Source organism: Amblyomma maculatum, chromosome 1 (genome assembly GCF_055883805.1).
Source record: "Amblyomma maculatum isolate TAMU_Amacu chromosome 1, ASM5588380v1, whole genome shotgun sequence".
Taxonomy (NCBI): Eukaryota; Metazoa; Arthropoda; class Arachnida; order Ixodida; family Ixodidae; genus Amblyomma; species Amblyomma maculatum.
Genome location: NC_139344.1, coordinates 182864181 through 182890990, shown reverse-complemented (window position 1 = coordinate 182890990; position 26810 = coordinate 182864181). Strand labels below are relative to the sequence as shown.

The 26810-nt window shown below is 43.9% G+C and overlaps 2 protein-coding genes across 3 annotated transcripts in view; one reads left to right on the top strand and one right to left on the bottom strand.

Moving 5' to 3' along the window:
• LOC146205072 (enhancer of mRNA-decapping protein 4-like) overlaps positions 1–24704 on the top strand; it is a 188656-nt gene extending 163952 nt beyond the window's left edge. For both annotated transcript variants that reach the window (XM_084589752.1, XM_084589751.1), the window contains exons 24-26: positions 2917–3115; positions 4237–4400; positions 23575–24704. In XM_084589752.1, coding sequence (XP_084445878.1) covers positions 2917–3115; positions 4237–4400; positions 23575–23758 — 547 coding nt within the window. In that variant the 3' untranslated portion in view covers positions 23759–24704. The remainder of the gene's footprint in view (positions 1–2916; positions 3116–4236; positions 4401–23574) is intronic.
• Positions 24705–25824: 1120 nt separating this feature from the next.
• LOC146205071 (protein stunted-like) lies at positions 25825–26564 on the bottom strand. The gene is made up of 3 exons (XM_084589753.1): positions 26316–26564; positions 26042–26175; positions 25825–25897 (listed from the first exon to the last, which is right to left on the bottom strand). The coding sequence occupies exons 1-3, from the start codon at positions 26342–26344 to the stop codon at positions 25884–25886; spliced, it is 177 nt and encodes a 58-aa protein (XP_084445879.1). The 5' UTR covers positions 26345–26564; the 3' UTR covers positions 25825–25883.
• Positions 26565–26810: the final 246 nt, after the last annotated feature.

Sequence of the window (26810 nt, the reverse complement as noted above, 5' to 3'; positions counted from 1 at the left end):
TATGAGAGTATTTTGCTAAATAGAGATTTTGTCACTCTCTTCTTTGCTAAGTACCTGGTGCTGTTACTTTTTTTGTGTCGCTTTGATACCAATCCAGTTCATGACTCTAGCAGTTGTTGGAAATTTCTTTTATACGTTTAGATCAGCTGGCATTTACGCTTCGCTCGTGTTGAGCCGCTGATAGTAAAGGCCACAAACATAGTACCGTATAAACCGGAATATAGGTCGAGATTTTTTCTCAATAAAAGCAAGCTGTAGTCGTAGCGTTCTATAATAGAATTTAAGGCACAGGCTCGTAACAAGTGGCATGCCTGCTTGTGAACGGACCATATCGATCCACATCGACATCCTGCAGTTGCTGGCTTTTTTTCTGTCCCAAGCGCATTTATCTTTGTGTGCTCTCTTTCGTTTGACCTATGAGAGTATAGAATGCCTCTTTAGCAATGAATAACGGCATGAGGAGGCAGTTTACAGTGGATTTCCAGAAAAAGTGATGTTCACCGAAGGGAAGGGCAACATGGCCGCTCTCTCAGTGACATTTGGGTGGTTCGGCGAGCAGTGCCGCAGACAAGATCACCTGTTCGCATGCAGCCTTTCAAGAAATTTTGTGTAAGCAACACGCTCGATGGAACTAGATGACACACTCTGGGAGATAGCGAGCAGCAAAGGGTCGTCTTCCAAAGACGCTGCTGAAAGTTTGGAGTGAGATTGTAGCTCCGATAATGCAGAGACACAGCTGATGTAAATATATGCGCTTCACCGCATTTTTTTTTTTTTCTTGTTTTAGGTTTATTTTATTTTATTTTTTCACTTCAAGGTAAGGGGGTCGACCTATATTCCCACTCGACTTATAATACGGTTTGTACGGTAACTGTCACGACACAAAAACTTATCTGTAAAATTCTGCTGGGTCCCCCAGTCATGTTGAGATCAGAGAATAATGAGAGAGCAGACACATGCGCTGCATAAGCCAGAACCGTGAAAAAAAAAGTAAAATACCACATAGGGATTACATGAAGCTTACTGCACAGCAAACTAAGAGCAATAGGTGGCAGGCTAAACAAAACACTCAATAAGCTGCATTCTGCATAGCTCATATCAGAATGCAAATCATGCTGCCATCAGGAATGGTTTACCAAAATAATTTTATGTGCACATAAGACACACACACATTACTCACAATTACGTTACTCACAGAACTCTGAAGAACTGAGAAAATGTATATATATATATATATATATATATATATATATCACTCTATAGTCTACATATCCCATTTCATCCAGCTTTTGCTTTTAAGTGAACAAGCACTTTTTGATTTTTTGCATCTTTTTACGTTTCTGGAAAGAGCCAATGTTTGTGGGTGATTCCTCTGCCCGAGGAAGACGCAAGACAAACGCACACAGCGGGCCGTGTAAGAAACATCTTTATCTCCATCCATGGCGGTGCGGGAGGTCAGCAGGGTCGTCTTATGGGAGGGTAGGCAGCGAGCAGCCAGCGGGTCGTCCAGGAGCGAAGAGACCGAGGCGACGGCATGCGCCTTCCTTTATCACCCTTGCTCGGGACCGGTTATCCCGGGAACGAGCGGGGAGAGGGAAGGGGTAAAGCGGCGGCGCATCGGTAGCCGCGGGAACTTTAAATGTGGCTGGCGCGGTCCCCACATGTTTTCAATCAAATAAAGATATCATGATATCTAGGCACTTAACACAAGAGTCTAGGTAACCTTGTCTTTGGCACATAATAGCTGCAGTTGCTTATGCATCATAATATTCTAATGGCTAACTAGCTCGTGTGCACAAGCTTCTTAAAAAAATTTTTGGCAGCAAGAATTTTTGGTTTTGTATATTTCAAATGGTAATATCTGCCTACAAAAGAGCTGGTTAGTGACCTTTGGCAATGTCTTGACGGTGACCACAGTTGCCGCTGTCCATTCACTGTATGCCTTGAAAAAAAAAAAAAAAGAAAAGAAAAGAAAAATGCACACACAGTTACTCTACAACTGATATTAATTTTTTTTTAACACATTATATTATTGTATAATTAGGGCCGGCAGAGCTTCTGGGTCGAGGCTGTGTAAAGTTTCATGTCAAGGTCAACTAACCAACGCGTTTTCATCGATCTATGTGATTCACTGGTCCACGCTTTGCTTGACAGCTTTTTTTTTTACACGTGTTAATGTGTTACACATGTTAATGTGTTTCCACACGTGCAACTGCCAACGAAGCATAGTGAAAAATTCTACTAACCTCTCTCTGGTTGAGTACAAACCGACAGTTGAACTAGACGCTTTGAGATACTTTGAAATGTGAAAAACGGTGCTCTATTTAAGAATTGTGATGGTGAGCCTTTACCCGTTTTATGCAGCTGGAGGTACATTATCATGATCTGACAGCAAAACTAAAGCTCAGTCAAGAACGAGTCACATTAAAGGAGAAAATAGATACAGATGTGAAAATTTTTTATCCTGAATGCAGAAACGCAATGCTTTCCCCATTATTTTTTTGTTTTTGTTTTTTCGACCCTTTACATCTGCAATCAGAATATATAGCTCGCTGCCATGCAGTTACCAAGAATTTGGTTCCGCGATTGTGGTTCCTTTTTTAAAATGCCAGGGAAAATATCGATCATGAAACTTCAACCAAAGAGAAGGAAAAAAAGAGGGAAAATTGGCGTGGAGACGACTCATCAAGGTTTGTGATTGGGGTAAGGCCGGCTCCGAGTAAGCTCATTGTGATTATCCGACTGTTTTGCACAACCTCTGAAGGCAGTGTAATAGAGGTTCTGCTGTAATCTTTGTAGCAACTGACAGGAGTGTTTGCCACATGATGGCACATTGTGCAGTGCAAGCGATCGGCTGTTGGCATGAAGTTGCATTGTCAAAAAATGTCAAATTCCTGTGCGCTTTAATATCTGCAGGCAACAGGAGAAGTTGGTAAACAGCCTGAAGCAGGAGCTGCATGGTGCATGGAAGGAGTCTGTAGCTGCAGCTGCAGCAGAGTGTGCAGCCAGTCGCTCAAAAATGACCACTCCTGTGCCATTTACTGACCCCCATCTGGTGCTGCAGCAGATCACACTGCTCATGCGCCAGGGCCAGTACAATATGGCTTTCCAGCAGGTGGGTGGAACCACGCTTTCTTTTCTTCCAAGAATATTAACAGTGTAGTCTTATAAAAGTAAAACCTGCATATTGTAATTAATAGCGTGAGACTGAAGGAGTGCAGAAAGTTTAAAAGGACTTGAGGACAGGTTCATAGTTTCAGGAAACAATTGGAAACCGGAAACAAATGTGAAATCAGAAAGCTTGCAGAACTTCAACATGTGCAGTAGTGACCCTCTTTAATATGAACTTAGAGACCAGAAAATTTGTTCGTCCTAGCAGAAGTATCCTTAACAAAGATACATGAGCACACTAGGTGTGTCCAGATATATGTTGAATGAAAACAATCAATGAAGTAGCCTTACAAAGAGATAATTGCGTAAATGAGCTGAAGACTGAATACAAAACCTGTTCATTTTATTATCCTACTTGAAAGTGACATTGGTCTAGTTTTCTTCTCGCTGTTTCAACTTTCTTACTTTATCTCATACTAGCTGCTTTTTTTTTATTATTGCTTTTCACCATACTCTTACCTCTTTCAGAGGTAAAAGCAGTGTTGCCATGTGTCCTTCTTTTCTCATAGCGTAGCTTTCAGACACTGTATGAACACAATAATGTGCGTTGCGATGCTGTGGCAGCTCGAAATGTGGCCTCGAGTTATTAAGCCTCAAGATAACGAGTGGGTGCGCTTTGAACATGCACACCTTTTAGTTGCGGGAGGCAACACATGGCATGCAGGGTACTTGCTGTGCATGGTTATATCTCCACCAGTGCACCCTGCCTTTTCCACACTGGCAAGGGATCTTCCCCTCTCTGAAGAAAAATGTACAGTCGTCTTTGGAAGAGAAACAGGGACTTTAATTCCTCTTTACTGTATCAGAGTTTACTATAGCGGGGTTCTACTCTATTCATTTTGGCCGTTGATGCTGCTACTGTTGGATGTTCTATCTACCATGCTTTTCACATTGCAGTCTTTCATTCAGTAAGTTGTCCATGCCCCATCACTCACTGTGTTTTTGTGTGCTGCATGCGTGCATGCTTGAAATGCCAACTGCTTTTGCTGTGTTCTTAATGTAGCTAGAAGAATTTCTCATTCCCCATCTATTTTTCTTTACAAATTGCCTTTTGGCCGTGTCCAGGCTCTGTCGGTGTCTGACCTGGCTACAGTTGTATCCACATGTGAGATGGTTTCCCCCAAGAGCATCTTTGGCCAGCACCCATGCCCGTTGCAGCAGCCTGTCCTGCTATCTCTCATCCAGCAGCTTTGTGCAGACCTGTCATCCAGCAGTGAAATTAAGTTGAAGCAAGTATTTTTCTGCACGTTCTGACTTTTTTATTCTGTATTCGAGCCCGTGCAGGTACACAGTAGGATATTGTAATCATTTTTGCTTTTTCCTTTTCATTTTATTCCACTGCTATGCAATAACTAATATTTGATAGAAAAGTAGTGTAGACACCTAATTTTGGCATCATGTTTTCTTCATCATCATTTACGTTCGCTTAAAATGCCCATGAAAAGCTTTTTACTAAACTTAGAAAACACGCATGAGCAATAGTTATTCCATCATTCCTATCCACAATGCCGAAATTATTAAGTTTGCTTCATTAGCACTGAACATATCAGTGATTGAAAATGGGGCTCCTACTCTCTCCCCTCAAATCAGCGCACACTAACACCGAAGAAAAAAAAAATGAAGAAAACAAGTCACGATGGCACACTACCACACCTTGTTCAGTTAATAATTGCAGCGAGTGGGCGCACCCAGCAAAGCCCCTATGATGTCATCGGGGAGGAAGCGCACAGGGGTCATCGATCATCAGAATCACTTTTTAAAACATGTTTGTAAATTACAGGCTCCATTCAGGGCTTTTAAATTTGACTCGAATGTTCACAAAGACCACCTCTATAGATTTTTTAAAGGCAACCTCTCTCAGGGGCCCTTTAAGGGGAGACCCTGGTCTTTGACCAAATTTTGTTAATATTTAACTAAAAACAAATATGCAATCAATTTTTGCCTATCTGTAATAGATTTCAAGATTTTAATTTTTTAATTAATCAACATTCTGCCCAAGTTTTATATAATTTGTACATTATTACTGGCAAAAACGTTATGTGTATTTGTTCTACTGTAACCCTAGAGTGCAACTATATCATCAGCATAATTTTAGCAGCAGCAGTTCAAAAGTTGTAACCTTTCATAAGGAGTGCACAAATTTGTCAAATTTTTTTTTTTATGAACGTACTAAATTAATTAAATTTTGCCAAAAAAAACTAGTAGGCTTTTTGTTATGGTTGCACAGAAGGATGTATAAGCTTCATATGCATCAAGAATTATTGAAATCTGACCACTTCATCAAGACATACCTTGGGCAACAGCGCATGTCGTGCTAAAAAAAAATCACTTTTGAGGAAACGAAAGAAGTTTCAAAACGTAGCCCGCACTTATTTACTACAAACATGGGCACGAAATCGGACACACTTTGTATTAAAACCCTCCGGGAACATAATCACAGTCATTTTCTTTGATTCGCTTCCTCTTCATGGCCTGACGAAAATTCTCGGCACTTGCATGTTTCTTGTCAGAAGCCTTGAGCTTCTGCTTGTCTTTTTCAGCACATCTCTGAAGCACTGTGCTACCTTGATTGAGGTTCAGCTTGGTCAGAATTGCCTCAGTGGCACACTGTTTGTCCGAATTAAACCTGAGTACTGCTTCAGCAACAGCAGCTTCAATTGTGAAGAGCGAGGCATGCCTGGTCTTTTGTACAAGTGACCAAATGACAGAATGCAGACTCTCATTTGCGTTCTGAGGCTTCCCCCTCATACAGCGCTCCAGAAGTTTCCTTTCAGAGAGACGTGTATAGACTGGCAGCAAGGCTTGTGCAACGTGTGGAGGCAGGTTGTATTTGTGCTTTGGTGGAGCTTCTTGCTTTGCCACTGCCCTGTTATAGCTGCACCAAGACTGTTCACCTGTTGGGCACCGTGAGTGGTTTGGGCTTCAGTCGGTTGAGGTAATGTGGCAGTATGTGGCAAGCACAGCAAGACTGCGAAGGGCTGCACCCATCCATTTGTGAACATGGTTCTCGCAATCTTCTTTTTCTATGCTCAAATAGCCATAGACTCTTTCTTCCTGGAGGCTATTAAAAGCTCTACTATCTCCATCACACAACATTGTTGTGTACCGAACTTCAAGCTTTTGGACAGACTGGCCAAAGAGAATCTTGGCAGCTTCTACCTCCATTTGGCCAGGTTTGCTTGAAGTATTTTTTTGGCAGATGTGGCTAGCTGACCATTCTTCCTGCTGATCACCTTCTTCTTTGGGACCGAGCCGGCATCCCAAGCAGAAGTTCGGTAGCACCACTAAGTCGAACGCATATCCTGTGAATAACTCGATCACAGTTCCCACACAAATGTGTGACGAGTGCCCTCTAGTTGGCCAAGTTCCGTCAAAAGAAACTGCGATATTGCCTGGATTGGAAAACTGCAGATCCGAGTACAGCGACTTTACTGCTACAGCGCACTTCTCTGTCGCGAGTGCAGCTGCTTTCAGAGCTGCAGGATTAAGCTTTTTTTTTACATAGTCCTGAAAGGTCTTTTTGCATGCCACGGTGCGAGATAATCAGGGTAGAAAACACATCGTTCAGCACAGTCTGGCCGTTACCAGTGCTCATAACAGCACGAGTTGCAAGCAAATTCACCTCGAAGGGATTGCAGGTAGTATTATCCCCGGCCCTTGGTGAATTCCATCTGGCTCCAAGTTCTCCACAGACATCGCAGCTCATAACAAGCTTCACTGCAATTCCATATTGTCGCCCTTTCTTCGAAATGTCCACTGGGCTGCCACACACTTTGCACCGCACGTGCTGTTGAAGCAGATCGTTCACCTCCGCCAGACTCAGCATGAAAAACTCCGTTCCATTGGTTGCGTCGCACGGAGCTTCAGCTGAGGACGAAGGCAAAAGCGAGTGCTTTCGGCGAGTTGCTTACATTGACGACAACCGGCGCTGTTCCTCATTTGCCCGGCGTTCAGCTGCTGCAATCTCGTCGCAACACTGTGTCAACGCGCACTGTTTGCCCTATTTCACCGGCCGTGGTGGCCGCTATCTTGTCACGAGTACGCAAAATCATGTCGACGCGCACCGTTTGTCCGACGTCAACAGGCGCGCTGGTCGCTGTGTCCGCATCTATCGCGGGTACGCGGACTCGAGCGTTTGTTGACGTCGCTGGCTCGTCGCACCTTCGAGGCCGCCCTTTTCGTTTCTTACCGAAACAGTGCGCGGTCCGGAACTTTGTATGTCCACCAGCCATAGCAGCGAGAATAAGAAAGTCTCGTTGCGTACCAATTGGCAGCTCGGCGGCAGCTATGAGAGCGATGTGACAAGATGGGGGCCGACGCACTTTTGTCTGGCAGACGACGCTTCCAACATCCAATCGGGAGCCTGCGTTCGCCCCACGTGACACGAAAGCACCAATGCTGTGCGTTTTTTTTACTATTTTTTTTTTGAAGGCGTTTACTGCCATGGTTGCTGGTCTGAAAAAATTCTCCCGCTAGAAACGGACTGTAGAAGAGTGCAGCTTTCAAATGAGACCAAAATGGACGCACTGCGTGCAGCCATTAGCACGGCGCGCGGCGTTGAAATTCGCGATTCCGGGGGCATTTTTATGAGCCAGAACGGTCCTGTTACTGACTTTATTCGCTAATATCTCGATAAATACGCATCAGAATACATTATTATTTCAGCAGTAACTTCTTTAGAGCTTGTAGATTGTGATAAAGAATACTTGAGAAAAACGATTTTTTGACTATTTTTCGTCTTCAAACACCCGGGTCTCCCCTTAAGCAAGCCTAGGTAGTCAAAAACAAAAGTATGAGCAAAGTGAACAGGAGGTGGTTAGTTCAAAACCCACCGCCAGACACCCACCGGTAAAAATGGGTACAATCGTCCCCCGGCCTGGCGCTCGGCTTTTCCAGGGGTGTGCGTTTGGGAGAAGCTCCGTAAATCCCGCTGCGCGCCCCTCCTCCGCAGTGGGCCCAAACCCAGTTTCGAACCTCGCAGCCTGCAAAGGTGGTTCTGTTTGTGTTGCAAAGGTACTTCCCTTGACCCTCACCTGAAGTGCTCCCTTAGAGCCTCAGCTGCAGCTAGTGTTTTCTAGACTGAACAGTCTAGAAAACACTATACTGCAGACAAACGCAGGAAAATTAAGCACTATCCGGCAGTACACCTTAACCAACTAGTGCAAATTTGCCATTATTCACACTTCGAAAGAAGAAAAATTCAGACGCAGTAAATTGCCAAAAGACTTTTGACAGAAGTAACCGAGCAGCCCCGTCGGCTTGTGGAGCAGGCGCGGGGCCAAGCGGCGGCACGATGATCGCTGTTGGTGGCAGCTGATCCCCGGCGGCAAAATATAGTCGCTGACCTAAGGCTGCACCTCTCTATCGTTGTTGGGATGATAAAATATAAGCCGGTGGCATGTGCGGTTCCGGTTTTGTGTTTTCGCTGAGCGCTGTGCTACTGTGAGAGGGTGCTGCGCACAGAAAACTCGCTCAATGCTTATTTTTGACTGGTGCCGTGAAACAATGCGCTCTTTGTTAGAAAACCTTGCGTGCCTAATATCAGTATGCAGATCTGGTAGATACAATGGATTGGAAAGGACGTGCTGTTTTCTCCTTTGGAGTGTTATCGAAAAAAGATAGGGTACGGTTTTCAAAAGTTTAATGCTGTTTTTCCCTCGATTCCTATTCAACGGTTATATGACGCTTCATTGAGGTGGAGAGAGAAAACGAGATATTATTTCCCTATGTTTCAAGTGCAGCAATTGCTACATATATAATGCGTGTCTGCCAGGGCCGCTTTTGCAGATGTTAGATAGTGCGTAATGTTTTGGCGATTGTAACGCAGAAGCGGACGCGGAAAATTTGAACAAGGAGTGCAACTGCCTCAAAAATATTTGGCAGTATAGGAAATTCATGTTGTAAATGCTCCTTGACATATTGTCCCCCAAGAATGTCTCCCTATTATCAAGCAGATAAATGAAGGGGAAATGAGGGTGCTCGTTATGACATATGAAGGAAAGAAGGTAACAGTCTACGAGGCCAAAGAAAGCATTAGGGATTGTACTCTTTTTATTTTTTATTTTTACTTCGGTAATCACATAAATTGGTAATGTAATATCTTTAGAGTAAAGATAATTAAACACAAAGTAGAAGGAAAAACATGCCGATAGTGGGAACCAAACCCACGACCTCCGAATAGCGCGTCCGGTGCTCTTCCAACTAAGCTACATCAGCTGCTGTCCCATCTGCTACTTTCTTGGGTATTATTGTTGTCTGTATACGAACTTTGAGAATGTTCACCAGCGCCACCTTCAACCATAGCGGTGGACGTGGAACGTCCGGTGTTATCGCCAGCGTCACGTAGAATGTGATCAAGAGCGAGGGCGAAAGCTGTGCCAGAACCCTCTTACGCTACCTGTGGCTTCAAGACTGCCAGAACCGAGACCCCTGTAGGCTACAAGCAGATAAATGAAGGGGAACTGAGGGTGCTCGTTATAATACATGAAGCAAAGAAGCCAACAGTCGACGAAGCCAAGGAAAGCATTGGGGATTGTACTTTGTCTTTTTTTTTTTAATTGTTACTTCGGTAATCACATAATTTAGTTGGAAGAGCACCGGACACGATATTCGGAGGTCGTGGTTTCGGTTCCTACCATCGGCATGTTGTTTTTTTCCTTCTACTTTGTGTTTAATTATCTTTCTCCTATACGAGATTACATTACTTTTTATATGTGATTACCAAAATAAAAATTAAAAAAAAAAAGCCAAAGTACAATCCCCAATGCTTTCCTTGGCCTCGTCGACTGTTGGCTTCTTTCCTTCATCTATTATAACGAGCACCCTCATTTCCCCTTCATTTATCTGCTTGTAGCCTACGGGGGTCTCTGTTCTGGCAGTCTTTTATTTATTTTATTTATTTATTTATTTTATTTATTTATTTTCAGATACTGTCAATCCCTTATCAGGGATTTTTACAGGAGTGGGTTCTTTGCTCATACAGGCATACACACATATGTACAGAAGGGTAAAATCGAAAACTCTTACAATACTAGCAAAAAGAAAAGGAAGCAAGCATAATAAAAAATGAAAGATACAGTCATTCACAGGTTGACATCATCACAGGTTCACATTATACATAGAAAATAAAACAAACACATAATGATGTCATCACATCCTCGTGGTTGACAATATACAATTTCCGGCAAGTTCAAAAAATTTGTCGATAGTGGACTGTGAGACCACTTCCTGATCTAAAGAGTTCCAGTCTCGCACAGCTCGGGGGAAAAACGAGAAACTGTATGTGTTATTAGCACAAAAAAATTCTTGAAGTGTGAGATGATGCTTATGACTGGTTTCTCTGGAGGTATTAAAAGAAATATAGGTGTCAGGATTTACTTTAATCTTGTTATGCAGGATGAGATACAGAAATTTGAGACATTGTAGCATCGCTCGGCTAGATAATGTATGAATACCGATCTCGGCCAGCATCTGCGTCGGCGAGTCGGTTACAGATAAAATGCGCGGTTTCTTGAAGCCATAGGTAGCGTAAGAGGGTTCTAGCACAGCTTTCGCCCTCGCTCTTGATCACGGTCTACGTGGCGCTGGTGAACACTCTCAAGGTTCGTATACAGACAACATTAATACCCCAAAAAGTAGCAGGTGGGACAGTGGCCGATGTAGCTCAGTTGGAAGAGCACCAGACGCGATATTCGGAGGTCGTGGGTTCGGTACCCACCATCGGCATGTTGTTTTTCCTTCTACTTTTTGTTTAATTATCTTTCTCCTAAAGAGATTACATTACTAATTTATGTGATTACCGAAGTAAAAATTAAAAATAAAAAGACATAAAGTACAATCTCCAATGCTTTCCTTGGCCTCGTCGACGGTTGGCTTCTTTCCTTCCCTATTATCAAGGGTGGCAATGATGAAATTGTTTTTTCTAGTGGAATGAACCTCCTGCTCTCACCATGTTTCGTCAATAAACTTGGCAAGATGCTTAGTTTCAGGCTCCAAGTGTGATCATGCGTGCAACTCGAAGGTTGCATACAGCATTTTAGAGTTGCTGATGCTACCATTCTCCCCGTGGGCACTGCACCATCAGTCAGCTGACTCGGAAATAGATTGTAACACAAAATTCGCAGTCCTAGTGCCGCACGTCCGGTTTTCTGCTCATTTCGAGAATGTTTTTGTGTAAGCCGTAAAGAAATGGCTGTACAAATTGAGAAATTGAGTGCTGTATGTTAAAGGTGTGAGAGACTTTTTTTTTATGCATTGTTAACAAGAGTAGTGCAGATCAATGCAAGAATTACCGCACGAAAGGCGTTACGCACTTTTGCACGTTACTAAATGACTACAGTTGAACCTCGATATAACGGAGTCCTACTTGCAGCCGAAAATTTCGTTACATCGCGAATTTCGTTACGACGAGGTTCCCATGTTTCAGCTGTCAAAATAAAGTATAACTGGTATGTGGAGCATGGCTAGTTGATGGGAACTTGTAAAACACTTATTGAGGAAATATGCAGCAAAATCTAGTAATAGTAGCGCTAACAAGGGCACCGGATGTTTTTTTCAATATCAGGAGCATAATGAGTGACGGCAAACACCGCGACGGCATCATTTTTCTCCGTGTGCGCATAGCAAAGAACGAGCGCAGCGCCTAGTACTCAAAGCCGCCACAAGATGTAGCCACTGGTATCATCATCAAACATTTGCCGGCGGGGACGCATCAATGGGGAAAAAGAAAAATTCATGCCGGCGCGGCTACCTTGGGCGTAGCTCGCCCTTGCTGACGGCGGGATTGTGCTCGCGACGAAGCGCTTGGCGAACGCTTATGTGACTGTTAAGTGAACGGTTTCTATCAGTGCTTAATTACGTCGCTTTTCTTGCTCGGCACTTTATTTTATTCGATGTATGCGACCAGGGCACGATTTATTTTATTTTTCTTTAGCCGCTCGCCCGTTTTAACGATACGGTCACACTAGCTCTATCAGTTTGTCAACACTGGACTTTTTGTTTTTTCTACGAGGACATCGCACGCAAAAAAAAAAAAACAAAAAAAAAACGGATGCTGCAAGAAAATTCGGTTTACTAACTCAATGGTCGTGTTATTCATGGATTTACGAGACTGTTTCATGAATGCAAAAAATGTTTATTGGAACTCTGTGGGGTACGTGCAGTCGATCCAGTTCATGTTGCAGCAAAGAACTCCGTGAACTTCAACTGACGCTTTTAATTAAGCGTCGGCGTTATAAGGCGCTCGTATGTAGACAGGGCTACCAAGGCCTGCTCATGTGAATGCGTGCCCACGTGCGCACGCAGAACATCCAGCGCATCCATGACTTGCGTTAGTGTAGGCGCGCTGCTCGCCACATGGGCTTTTTGGTCAGAGTCGTCATCCTCTATTCCCGTGTCGGTGACACTCTGAATTATAGCGGCATCATCCAGCTCTTTGGTTGTAAGAGCACACAAGCGTCGCTGAAAACAAAGTCTTCAAGCGTCACGTCGCTGGGAGCACCACCCTGATCGCAGAGCAGCTGCCACGAGTCACCAACGTCTGTGCTGGATGTGGATGGCATGCTTTCGTGGTCGTCGTCATTAGCTTCGCAACCCAGTTCTTGGTTTGAGTGCATGCTATCCTTGAAGCCCGCCTTTTTGAAGCAGTTCGTTATAATCCCGCTGCTCGTCGACTCCCATGACCGCGATAGCATCTCCAAGGCCATGAATACGTAGGCTTCTTTCTCTCAATGTTCAGTGTTCAGCAGAAGCCTTTCAATCACCCGCTTGCGGTATGAACACTTCACGCTGTTAATAATACCCTGGTCCAGTGGTTGTATCAGGGAGGTGCAGATTACGGGAAAATATTCGAGCTCGACGTTGGTGAGTGCACAGTCTTGAACATGATGCGCAGAGCAGATGTCCACAAGTAGGCAGATGCTTCTTTCCTGCTTGCGCATTTCAGCATCCAAGTCCTTCAGCCATTTTGTGAACAAATCCCGCGTCATCCACGCCTTCGTGTTTGACGTGTATTTCACTGGCATCGTTTTCTTGCCGCTAAAGCAGCACGGCTTCTCACTTGTTCCAGTTACGAATGGCACGCGTTTATCGCTGCCATTCATGTTGGCACAGAAAAGAACAGTTAAACGCTGCTTACTGTGCTTGCCACCATGGCATTTTTCATTTCGCAGCACCAATGTTTTCTTTGGCAACAGCCGATAGAAAAATGCTGTCTCGTCGGCATTGTAAATATCGGCGACGTTGAAACGTGCCAAAATGCCAGGGACACGATCACGCAGCCAGTCAGATGCTCCAATCTCGTTCGCCTCGGCCGACTCGCCGCTGGCCACCTTTCCAACAATGTTGTGCCTCTCCTTAAATCGTTGGAGCCACCAGCTGCTGGCTTTGAAGTCATCACACCCAAGAATGCAAGAAGTGTTCAGGGCCTTCTGTTGTAGAATGGCCCCGCTCAACGGCATGTTTTTGGCACGCATATCCAAGAACCACGTGAAGAGGGCCTTTTCTACGCCGACGTAGCTTGCCTCCTTTAATCTTTTCTGCTGCAGGCTCGAGTCACCCGCACTAACAGCAGTCATAATGCTGTCTTTCAATTTAAGAATCGTAGACAGTGAACTCTGCGAAAGTCCATACCTTTTGGCAACAGTCTTCTTCTTTTCGCCGTTCATTACTTCACTGATGATCTTGGCTTTCATGTTCATAGACAAAGCTTTTCTCTTGCGAGGAGCACTCATCATGGACACAAAACTCACTGCACGATGAGCGGAGCCAAGCCGAAGAAACGCTGCTGCTGTTCGTAGGCCTCAGTTGAGCTCAACAACGCGACGCTCTTTGTCAGCCTCCTCAGGCCTCACGTACGCGTATTTCTGGTTTGCGCTTTCATGTTCTGAGCGTTCTGAGTCTCCGACTGGCCAGTGGCGTCATGGCGTGACGCGTCTTGAAACTTCCGTGCCGCGGGTTTCGTATGCGTACGTTCTCGGCTGTACGTTCTCGCAGATTCCGACTGCCGGCAGAATTGGCGCGTAAAAGGGCAAATACAAAATGCGTTTTGTCTCGGCTAAACTTTTATCTCTCATTCGATTATGAAAGTCGCTCCTGGCACATGCATGGGATGCGCAAGGACTTCGTTACATCGAAAGTGCGGTACAAAATTACTTCGTTAAATCGCGAAAAAAAAAAATACATGGTTTTCAATGGGGAAGTGATTGGGAAATGAAAAAAATGCATTACATCGCGAATTTCGTTACATTGAGGTTTGTTACATCGAGGTTCGACTGTATGTACGCAGTAGCGAGCACTTGAGACTGCTCGAGATCTTGCCCAATTTTTTTTCTGACACACTTAATGAAGCGGCACAACAAAGCTGGTCATGGTCAAGAAAGGAGGTTGGGAATTGCAGAAAATAGTGCATTGAATTTTGCAGGTTCGTTTTATTCCTTAATATCCCGATCGTGACAGCTATAGGAACTGCGGGCTGGTATTAAACGCGCAAGTTATACCCCTGTCAATTGGTAAGTTAAGTTCACTTCTAGGACTTCGAGTGCTTCGAGTCACACTTTGACATATGCGGTGCTAAACGGGAAACAGAATGCACTCACAGTAAAAAAAAAAAATGCCGATGGACAAACAGCTAAATTTTTAACTATGTACATTAAAAAGAAAGAAATATTCCACAATTGATTGTTGTGCATTGAATTTAAACAAAAACAAACATAGCCTATTTTTTGTGAACGTAAATGAAAATTATAGCATTAAGTGTAAAAAGTTAAGTTTATTTCAACATTTCAAGTCAAGACCGTCCAAGGTGGCTTCCTAGACCAGCATGGCGACGTGCGACGATGCAACGTCTGACAATGGCCTGACGCCACTAGAACCAAATAAAATAATAAAGAACCAAATACCAATGAAATCGCGTGTGACAAGGCTACGCACTCGGCCACAAAGTGCGTTCCCCACAATGTACTTCAATCGAAGTGTACTTTACTGCGAGTGCACTCCACTTGCAGCGTTTAAATTGGGCAAAGTGTACTTATAGCGACTGACACTCTCCGTAAGTGCACTTAACTTGCACTTAACTTGCACACTTGACAGGCGTGTTATTCTAATGAAGAGCGCAGCTTTACAGCGCCAGCCAGAAAGGAGCATTGAGTGAAGTATGCTAAGCGAAGCACGCTTCCTCACTATTAAAACGCTGTGAACACGGCATATCAGATGTCGCGCACGATTACTAGCTTTTTATCATCTCATGAAGGAGAGCGGGGGAGCTTATGTCAGCTAGCTTACGCTCGCTGCCGGTGAGCAACGGTTAGCAACCGCGATCGTTTCGCCGCCTCTCGGCCCCGCGCCTGCTCCGCCAGCCAGCGGGGCTGCTCTAATAGACGAGTACTACTTGCATGCATGTCTGCGAACTCATTACTACGCTACGCCAATGAATCCATAGAAGGCCATTATTCACTGAAACCGAAGAAAACACATAGGGACTTTTTTTTATGTGGTGTTAATAGTGGTAAATTATTTTTCTAATCACTTTTGAAAATGCAACTAAATTGGTTTGTGTGCCAGGAACATTCAAAAATGTAGGAGTGATCCTTCTACACATATTTTTTCGTTGAAGTGCAAGCTACGAATGCCAGTCTGTGTGAAGACATTAAAGATGTGTGCGCATAAACTTCTTTGGTACTGCAAACAAAAATGTTGGTATTATTATCAGAACAGGAGTTCGGATATAAAACTGCTGCGAAAGAAATGGATTCTTTTCGTAATCTTGTGACTGCCAGATCTATTTATCTCTGAAGTAGAGACGGTCAAGCAAGAAGAAAGTGAGATAGTTAACTATATGAAATCTGGTGCTGTTTTCTCTTTTTCTCGGAAACAGTGGCTTTACACACAAGAAAGCAGCAGCACTTAGCCGGATATAGCTTTTGCCAAAACGATTAACATGGTCAGAAGAAAGCACTCAAACAACCTAATCGCGCATACAGAGGACACAGAATGATCTCTCAATCTGTATTCTGCTTGGCAACAGTGTTAAGGCCCGCTCTTACTTCAGTAGCTGTCAAATTTCAAACAAAAACAAGAGTATATAATTTCTGGGCAGTTGCATTAAGTTGTATGGACGTCGACGGACTCTTAGTTTTGCTTTGACACGGCGCCTAACAACATCACCACCTTTGTGTTCGATATGCTGCGTGGCAAACAATCTCAAGCGCCGAAGACCAACGGAGGGTGTCATCATCCGGCATAACATAATGATAAGGCCAATTATTACCTTCACTGTAGCGTAGGAGGGTAGCCTGCTCGTATTTCTTTCGTAAGAGGCAGACAGGTAAATAAAATTGCATCGGAATCACGAAGCAGATAGACATCGGGCTGTACGCTGCTCGCACGTAAGCAATGTTTGCCTGAAGACAACGCGAGCACACATCCACATTTAGAAGGGCTCACCGCAAGGTGGCGACTGTGCTCGATCTCGATGCCAATATGTGGATCGAAACTTTTTTGTCTTCGTTTATTGCTATCATGAAATTACACCTCGTATAATATGTGGGTCCGTATGGTAATTCCCTTAAGGAAAGGTGTAAGTGCCATGGAAATATCATTGGTCAGGGTGTCTAGCAACCGGGAAATGTCAGGGAAATTTTATGCGCTGGGAAAAATCTGTGAAATGCCAGGGAAATCATTAGAAATTTCGCCAAGTCAGGGGAAATGGCACAATATATTTTGGAGTTCATTTTCATTTTAGGCTGGCGCACAACAAGTATGTTATTCATGCAGATTTTTTTTTTTCCTCACCAGCGGGTGCCAAATCAAGGCCTGATATATTACTTTAATGCCAGCGCACGGCTGAGCTGCCACAATAGAAGAACCAATATGCATGTGAGATAGGTACTCAAGTGCGCTTGCGGCAGCCGTATTGGATTGAAGGATTGGATTCGCTCTGCTTTTTGCAGGATGGGCGGCTTTCGTGCTTTGAGGCTGGCATCAGTGCGCTTTTTGTTTTCCAGTAAACTTTTGACGTTCTTAACGGACTTTAACATAATGATAGCCTTTTCACTATTGTAAATTGCGAAATATGATTGTTGTCAATTATTCATCTGCTCATTATCATGAGCAGCTACATATTTCAGTCTCTTCACTTGTCAGGAAACTTAAACTGAAATTATCAGGGACACCCTGTTGTTATAACCGGGTTAGGCCAAAAAAGCAAAGAAAATATTGCAAACTACACATTTAATCACGACGGGGTAGCTTATACTTCTTATTTCTTAGGAAGAAGAAATTCGTAATCATTGTCTGTTTCACGGCAGTCTGGCCAAATCTTTCTGCATGTCATCCAACTGCTGAACATAGTGCAATGGAAGGTGCTTAGCAAAAACAAAGTCCCGCAGAGAGCCTATCATTGGCCTCTTGGTGAGATGCAACCTGCGCAGGTTCCGGTTCGTCGTAGTCGTCGCTGCTGTCATAGTCCTTCACGCCAGTTACTGCTGCAACAATAGCCTCGTCTGTCAGCTCTTCATCTGTTGTGACTATCATCAGCATGTAAAAATTCCTCAAGTCCCAATGCGTCACGGTCGCTACTGCTCACTGGGGACCAAAGTTCGGTCATCGCTGTGTCGGCAAGATCTTCACTACCTTCCGCGTCGCCGGCATCCCTTGTGAAGCCTACCTTCCTGAAGCAGTTCACGATGGTGGAGGACCTTACTTCTGCCCATGCTCCAAAAAATGAACTGCACTGCCATCAGGAGTAAGATCTTCAAGTTTGGTGCCAGCCGGCATTTTCGGACATACAGCACCAGCACCAAGCTACCTTTCTGCCTTCGTGCGTGTCTGCTCAAACTCGACCAGCCACTCACGGAAAAGTTTGCGCGTCATCCATTCTTTCCCGTTATGATGGTAGCAAACCGGGCTCCTCGCAGCACCACAAAAACAGCAGGGATTCTTGGATTTCCTTTGACAAAGGCGGGGCACTTGTTGCTGCCATCCATGTTGGCACACAAGAAAGCAGTCACGCGCAATTTGCTTTGCTTGCCGCCCTTACAGAGATTGGCTTTGAGAGCATGTGTCTTTCACGGTAGCATCTGGAAAAACAGCCCAGTCTCGTCCCCATGTACAAGTTCCGATCCGCGTATGCTTCTCGGATGCAGTGCAGTGTTTACTCAAGCCACTTCTGCTCCTAGCGTCAACATCGAGCGATCCTGCCTCGCCTTCGACTGCCTTGTAGACGATTCCATGTTTCTTTTTGAACCGTTGAATCCAACCACCACCAGGCTGGAAATTGATGTTGCGCAGGAGGTATGCGAAGTGCTTTCCGCTAAAATCTGGCCACTAATCGGCAGGTTCACTGCAGCGGCATTTAAGAACCACTGGTAGAGCGCCTGTTCTACATCTTTGTAGGCCTCATATCGAATCCTTTTCCAGCCGTCGTTTATTGCATGAGCAGCACTGATATCGCTTTCATTCTCAATCTTGAGCGCGTTGCGGATGATTGTCGATACTGTCGGTTGCATCAGGTCATACTTGCACACTTTAACGCCGTCCTTATGCTCACATACATCGCTTAACTTCTAGCAGTATTGCCATTCGCTTCCTCTTCTGCGCCGTTCACGGGAAAACAAGGGCCAGCAAGATCGTGGCAATGATGATGGCACACAAGGAGAACCACGCTACAAAGTCACGTGCACGAACATTGCTGCACGGCTGCCATGAAACGTGCAGCCGAGAAGAGGGAGCCTGGACAAAGCAAATAGAGGAGGATAGTACAGCATACCACGGTCAGTGTACCCTCAGAATGGACTGCTCCACCGTGATGCGAGTTCCCAGGCCATGGGCGGTTTCAAGGGGGAGCGCTCAAAGCTCTCCCTCAGAACGGCTATGCCTAGCAGCACCTTATGCCTTCCCTCCTCTTCCACATGAGGAAGCGCTCTGTCCTCCCCAGCGTCTCCGTGGTATGCAAGCTTCCTGCACCCTACCAACACATTGGCTCAACACGCCCTGTTCCGGTTTTTTTTTTTAATTTATTTATTGATTGCCACTGCATCAGCATTGTCGGCATCTGCGCGTATTCGTACACTTTTGTGGTAGCTGTTTCTGCATTTCTAGTTCAGTGACCATATTTCATTGTTATAACCAATAATAAAATATGACACCATTGTAATAAGCGGTTTATTTTGCCATAGAACACATGGCAAACGTGGTGCAGCGGCTGGCCATTGTTATATCCAATGTATTGTTAAAACAGGTATTGTTATAGGTGGGCTTGGCTATAATCATATTTGCAGCTCACTGCTACATGTGATGCAACAGTGTTATTTTCATTATGTTCGGTCTGGTGAACACATGCTGGGTCATCGATACGTCCAGCCACTGCGCATTTGTCATTCCCCCATGCATCCTGCCTGCCACATTGTTTGTTGACAGTGTTGTGATAGGCTATGAACATGTCTTGGCAGGCGTTGTCTTACGTTAAATAGTTTGTTGTTATTGTTCCACATCAGAAAAATTCTTGAAGGACTAGAGCACTAATCAAAATGTGATGAGATTAACCCTTTCGCTGTCACTGACGTACCTATACATTCTGTACTCTGCATTAAAAAATTTGCGCCGGAGCGCAAATCTGCCGTGCTTGGACTTGTCATGCCACCTGTCAATACATTTTAGAAGCTCATATCTTCACCCTTCTTCCAAGGAGTGCGTGGTTGCTTCGCGTGTGCTACTTATTCATGCAGAGCGATGATGTTTATGTGTGTGTGCGGCAGCTGTGTTATTCCTTTTTATTACTATTATTATTATTTTGTTGCCATGTCTGCCTATGTCGTGTCAAGTTCCAAGGGCACATGCGGTTTTCTCTTGAAAGATTACTCACTAGCTGCAGCCTTGTTTGCCGTATAACATAAAATGTGTGCGTGCACTTGTTAAAACAATTGACAGTAAAAATTTTCTGCAGCATTTCTAACAAAACCATTGTGGAATAGTCCACTTCAAACAGCTAGGTTTCCGTTACACAGAAAAAAATATGGGACGCTTAAAGTTTAATGTTTTGCCCCTTTAAGAGCTTATCCTTCTAATTAGTTCTTCAAATATTCCGTTCAATTTCTGTCACCTCCTTTTTCTTTCTACTATGAGTGTACTGTGCTTTCCTGTTCAGCTCTGTGTAGCCTCAAGCGTCACTTGAGGTGCGGAAGCACATCACTGCCACAAGTGCACTTGACTTGAGCGCTTGATAGGGACCCCAAGCTCAATTTTTGTCTCGAGACGCCAGTGCCGCGCTTTTCCTGGCGTTGAGCCGTTGAGGCTACTGGGGAGAAGCACGGTGGGTGCTGCTGGTCATGTGGCGGCGGCAGCACCAGTAGCATGCGTGTGTGCACGCTGTTCAGTCCGAGTGCGGATTTACTAGGACAGCGGCGCTGAGCGTGCGCTCTCTCAGTGGATGCCTTTGTACGAAAAGATTTGATTCAGTAGATTTTGGTTCAAGAATGCTGGTAGCCTTTGGCTGTTCTGCTAAGTTCAAAATTTTCATTTAAAAAAAAATTTTCTTTTCATTAAAATAACTTCTCAGTAAATTTGGTGGTCATCTCTGGAGTAGAAAAAAAAAATTATTTTTTGCAAGATTGGGTACACTTGCCACCGAAAGCGCCTATGGACACAGATTTTAAAACCCAGCTGCATAGTGAACAAGGAACTGTACGCGGGGTGTGTCCCCAATTTAGAATACTTGTTTTTTGCGCCCTCTAGCCAAAAAGGACCTGCTATCGGGTACAGCAGAGCTAAACATAAAAACAAAGAAAAAACAAATTTGGACCATGGCAACAGCAAATCGGCTGGTAACCGAAGTAGATGCTCGAATTGACTAAAATGAAGCGTCATTGTTAGCGTGGCTATCCAATATGCTCGACAAGCTGGAGCCTTAATGAAGAGCAAGCCCAGGAGGCAACCAAAGAGCGCATTTCATGAGCGCAGTCAAGGGTAAAGCTTAAAAAAAGAGGCAACTCGAAGCAACCAATGCAGAGCAGTGTTGTGTTAAAAAGGATGGCCTGACGTGTGCACCAGACCACTTTGATTTAGTAATTTAGGCCCTAAATTTGAAAAACATGTTCTGAAAATATTGGCATAATTTTCTCAGTTCACATTTTTTGCTAGAGCGAAACTTTTTGGAGAACTACCATTTCCAAACTCTTTTGCCAAAGGCTGCTTTTAAAGTGGTTTCTGAACTAAAATTTTCTTTGGAACAAGATAAGGTGCTTTTCCGATTCCTAATTGTTCTACTATAAGAAAGAAAAAGTATCAAAAATGTTATGTGTAATGACAACAGAAGAAAAAGGTTCGTTTTTGAAGTGCTCATAGTTTTACAAACATGTCACAAAGAACCCACAATTGGCCTTATCCTACACAATGAACTACCTAGAAGTTGTCTAAGCACAAACAGTTAGTACATCTTCATTAGTTTTATAATGGTAGTTTTCCTAAACTTACGCACTTAATTACTCATTATGATAGCTACGGCATTTTTCTATTTGTGCTAAGTGATGAAAATTAAAGATAGGGCATCCCTGAAAATTTTATTAAAATTGGTACAACAGTTCAAAAGTTAGCCCTACAGCCCCTTATCCTCCCTTAAATTAAAAATGAACTGTTGCTCACTGGAAAGGATCCATTGATTTTACTGAAGCACTGCATTATACAGCATGAATGCTTTTCTAGCTCGCGGGCAAAGAGGTCAAAACGTTTGCTATTGCCCCACTGATGCACGAGTTCACTTTATAACAATTGACATGAAGGCTACTGCAGCTTCGTTTCTGCAGTGAGCGCAAGTTCTAGCTTTGCAAAGGCATCTTCAGTCTCGAATGAAAAGCTTTCACTTTTCTTGACATGACAACATGACATGACAATTAACAAATGTGAGCATCTTGTTTGCATCTCTATCCAAAAATCCGGGAGTATGTACATACAAAGTAAAAATAAAGCATTAAAACTTGTTTGAAAGTTTCTTAACATTGTTTCTCATATGTTCGCGCCCTAGTTAAATATATATTTACTGATGCATGTCATGGGCACTGGTTTGGCACCCAGGTATTGAACAATGTGTCTGCACAGCCACTTGTGCATCTGTAAAGCTCATATTCTCATAAAACTGAAGTCCAAACATGGCGCGAGAACTGAAATACACGAGACTAGCTTCTTCAGAGCTAGCTTTTCAGGGTGTAAGAGCTCCGTGCCTGTTAAAAATTCAGTGGGTGAGACTTGAATGGATGGAGAATGCGTGTCTCCTACTTTCCAAAGGTGCAGAGGTATGACACTGACGCTTCAGAACATAGTCATACGGTCTTATTGACTATGTTATCTAAAGTGGGCATTCACCAGACACTATTTCTCAATGTTTAGCTCGAGGTAAAATATTGTTGCAGATATGGAAGTGCAAGCTCTTCAAAGCAGGACATCTCGCTTTGGAGTGATTCAGTGCACCCAGCGATCGTAAAGCAACAGTGCATCAGGCTTTTATTTAGCCTTATCTCACCTAATGCAGATTCTGTAATTTTACTTTTTCTTTTGAGTGATTGCGCTGCTCCTAAGCTTAAATAAGGGTGTCTGTTTGTTGATAAGTGATTTTACTGCTAAAACCAGGTAGTGTCATTGAGCTGTAGTTTTCGCCATTTCCTCTGAAGTGTATGCTGAACTAAACATGCAGATGTGACAATGTGACCTTCACACAGAATGCTGTAGTACAGCTTTCCAGTGTTCTTTCAGTGTTCAATACTTTGAAAGAATCTATACTTTTTTGGAGCCATATGTGACATGGCGTGGAGGCTGAGGAGTTCTGTAGCTTCTGTAGTGCTGTGTGTTGTTGGATGGAGTATACACTAATGCACTTCTTTACACTGGCTACGTCTCCATTTGAAGAGTATGTCATATATCCAAAGTAGAAGCAGGCACCTTTCAGTATGGCAAAAGCTCGAGTATTGCGATTGGAACCCGCACTATAGTATTTATTCTGCCTCTCACTGAGGCCTTGAGAAGTAAGAGTGATATGAGTTGAATAGGCGTGCAACTGGTACGCCTGTTGATCAGACTACATTTCTGCCTGGAAAGGAGTTAACCATTTAAAAATAATAGAAGTTTGAATAACCCAACTGTCTTGTCCATGGTTTACAGTGCCAAGCATGTAATGTTATATTGCTCAGCGATTTCATCAACACTCTTGAGGCTTCAAGAATATGAGCAAAACGCTTTTTTTGCGGCCCCGCTACTTGCATGGCTTCTGCAACATTGCACACTAAGTGTGAAATATAATATTGTCTATGGATGTGCAGTAGTGATATATTAAATTCCCCTTGTCTACAAAAAATGCTATTTTCACTAAACATTGAGACTTATGCAGTAAAGTGTGTAAATCTTTTTGTTTCGTGCTTGCAGGTACCTGGAGGAAGCAGTGCTCAGCCTGGACAAGGAAAATGCTATCACCAAAGAGCATATGAAAGTTATCCTGTCTCAGCTATGCCACAAGCTCAACAAATTTATCTTGGGAACAGCATCACATGACCTGGGACGTATGGCTAGGCGCCTGCTGATGGTCACCCAGAGCTTGCTCAACAGCTAGTTATCCAGCCAGTTGCTATGTTTGGAGGAGCCACAGGGTTCATCTCAGTTGAGGTCGCTTGTGGAAAATGTTTTGTGGCATGCATGGTTTGAGTGTTACTGTTTGTGGTGGTAGGATTATTGCTACCATTTAGAATAATGGATGTGTGCACTAGGAGCAAGCTATGAGGCAGCTGCTTGTTGTTCTTGCAGTAGAACCTTGTTTCCCATCTTTTCTCTCTCCAGTTCAAGATGTGTTCGAGTGACTTAAATAAAGCACATTTGTTTTTGCACACCACTGTACATTTGAGCACAAGCATTGCTCATTGTTTTTCGTTGTTGCCTTTACATTGTAGGTTGTGGTGTATGTTCAAATTAATGCAACTTTGTGAATTAGCTCAGTTTGATTTTTTTTCCTATAAACAAGGTTCTACTGTGGACCTTAAGCACTCCAGTGAGTAAAGGAATAAAAAAAAGATTAGTGTGTATTGGTAATGAAAGGCCAGGTTTCCATGGCATTCTTAATGTGGTGCAAATGTGCCTCCTGCCTCAACAGGAACAAATGTTTTAAAAATTGCACAACTGATTTCTTCGGTGCACACTACCATTTGTCTGTTGGAACCAGTGCCACTTCTCAGTTTTCACTGTTTTCAAACTTTGCTTGCTACTTTTCTGTCCTCCTGTTCCAAGCTTAAAAAAAAAAAAAAAAAAAAAAAACACTACAGTTTAAAAATTTGAAAAAGCCAGAGGCTTGCTTTTTCCTCATGTTTCATTGAGTTTCTCTTGTTCATTTGTCTACTTACTTTTCTGACCTCTTGTTCAGAGTTAAAAATTCATACAATTCAAAAATTTGAGAAAGCCAGGTGTTTGCTTTTTCCTTGTTTCATTCCATTTCTCTTGTTCAGTGTGCTCTTTTTGTTCAGATGCTGTTTGTTTCAATAGAAATAAAACTTTTCTATTTATTCATAGTTTGGTGTAATGGATGAAATTAAACTACTTGCATGCACATAGGAATGGCAGCAGCACATGCACACTGCAGCCCTTCCCAGAGCCACTGACAATACACTGTAATGTGTGTTTGTCAAGAAGTGTTGGTTGGTTGGTTTGTGGGGTTTAACGTCCCAAAGCGACTCAGGCTATGAGAGACGCCGTACTCCAATTTCGACCACCTGGGGTTCTTTAACGTGCACTGACATCGCACATCACACGGGCGCCTTGCTTTTAGCTTCTATCGAAAAGCGGCCGCCGAGGCCGGGATTCGACCCCGCATCCTTCGGAACAGTAGTCAGCGCCGTAGCCGCTGCGCCATCCCGGCGGGGTTCAAATGTATTAGCACTAATAGTCCTGTCCCTTCCAGTGTGAAGGTTTTGAATTCTGCGAAGCTTCATATGAAGCTTTTCATGCGTTTCAGGAGATTTGCCTAAAATTTTTTCCATGCATAACATGAACGTTTGTCGCCAATAGGACAGGCTTGGTCAAAAGTCAGCCACATAATGCTTCAGCTGCGAAACGAAGTATTTGCGGCATCCTAAATGATCGAAGAACTAATAGCCATGAAGACACTATTTTGTAGCTAAGGAAGCCCTGTTGCCCACTTGCAACCTACATTTTCGACAAGGTTGCGTGCATGCGAGATCTTGCTGCCACTGTCGTTAGCGTCCTGCACGACTTGCTGGAAGGACTTGGATTTTCGGATCCCAAAATTTTTGTAAGGTAGGGTAGTATTGCAGGTCATTGTGAGTTCCATGCAACAAGCTCTGCTCGGGCCGAAGTTTGCCTTCCAATCGAGACGCAAAATTAAATCGAAAGGAGTCGGAAGTAATCGTTAAACAGAAGTGAACGATTTCGTGATTTCGGCTCAAGCACCTCGAAACGCAACCTACCGACGTTACCGAAATCCAACCGCTGTCTTAACACATTTAAAATGTAATGCGTGCGTCACATCGGAGTTTATGCAACCTTACCCGCATAGAAAATACTATTTTCACGCATGTTCGGGAAAAAAAGCGTGCGCCGGCTGAAGTCTGGTGCCGAGATCCACACGTCATGTTCAGCCAACTAACACGCGACAAATTTGGAGCCAGAAACTTGCCAGACTAGTTCCTTCGACCTTTATTGCTACTGTTCTGTGATGGTCAATCCATTCTTCATGCCTCTTTTTCTGTAAATTAAAAAAAAAATGCATTACTTCGAAACACGCAAGCACATGTAGTATTATAGGCTTTCACAAATTGGTGCAGAAAAATAAAAAGGGTGGGGCAAAGGGTCAAGATGATTCACGATGAATAAACACAAGGAATCTTACTGATAGGTTTTCCATCCTTCCATGTGGCCATTTTAATAGTGGATTCGGATCCAGCCGCTGTAGATAACTGTACTGTATCTTTCTTCAGAGAGTTCCTAACGGCTCTTGCAGCTATTGAGGAAAACTGCAGGTAACTGAAAAAGGCATGGAAATGAGTGTTTAGTGGCTACCCAATGCTAACATGCCATTATCCAGTGGCTAGTATGCTCAAGGACGAAGTGGTCACGGCTAGCCACGATTTGTTCAAAAAGAGCAAAGGAAGTGCAGAACTCACGTGAGGCCAGCTACCCTCCAGTAAGTCATCCTCGGTGGCTCTGATTCAAGCAAGTTTCCCTAGAAGCGTGCACTTATCGTCAGCGGCAAGCAGCTGCACAAGAAACCACAGGCTCGCAAGGCTAGAACAGGAAGAGCAATTTCGGACAGGTCTGGAGATGGCTTAACGGCTAACAACGTGAAGCGGGGTTGGCGACTTCGCCGCGGTCCAAAGCAAAGTACTACATGGATCAACGGATAGCCGGGATAGCGACTGCGTCGACTGAGCGACGCTAGAGTTTCGTGGCGCCGCCCTGGTGACTGCAATGCAAAAGTGACATTACAAAGCCACGTGACGTCGCAATGACGTTTATAGGAGACGCGGAATTTGAATTTTTCAAAGCGAAAAAAAGCCAATAACGACCACGGTCGGTCTCGAGGAACAGCGCGCTTCTCTTCTCTTACGGCCTCTCCAATGCGGTCTGTTTCCACCGCCCGCCGCGCCTCGGTGGGGTCG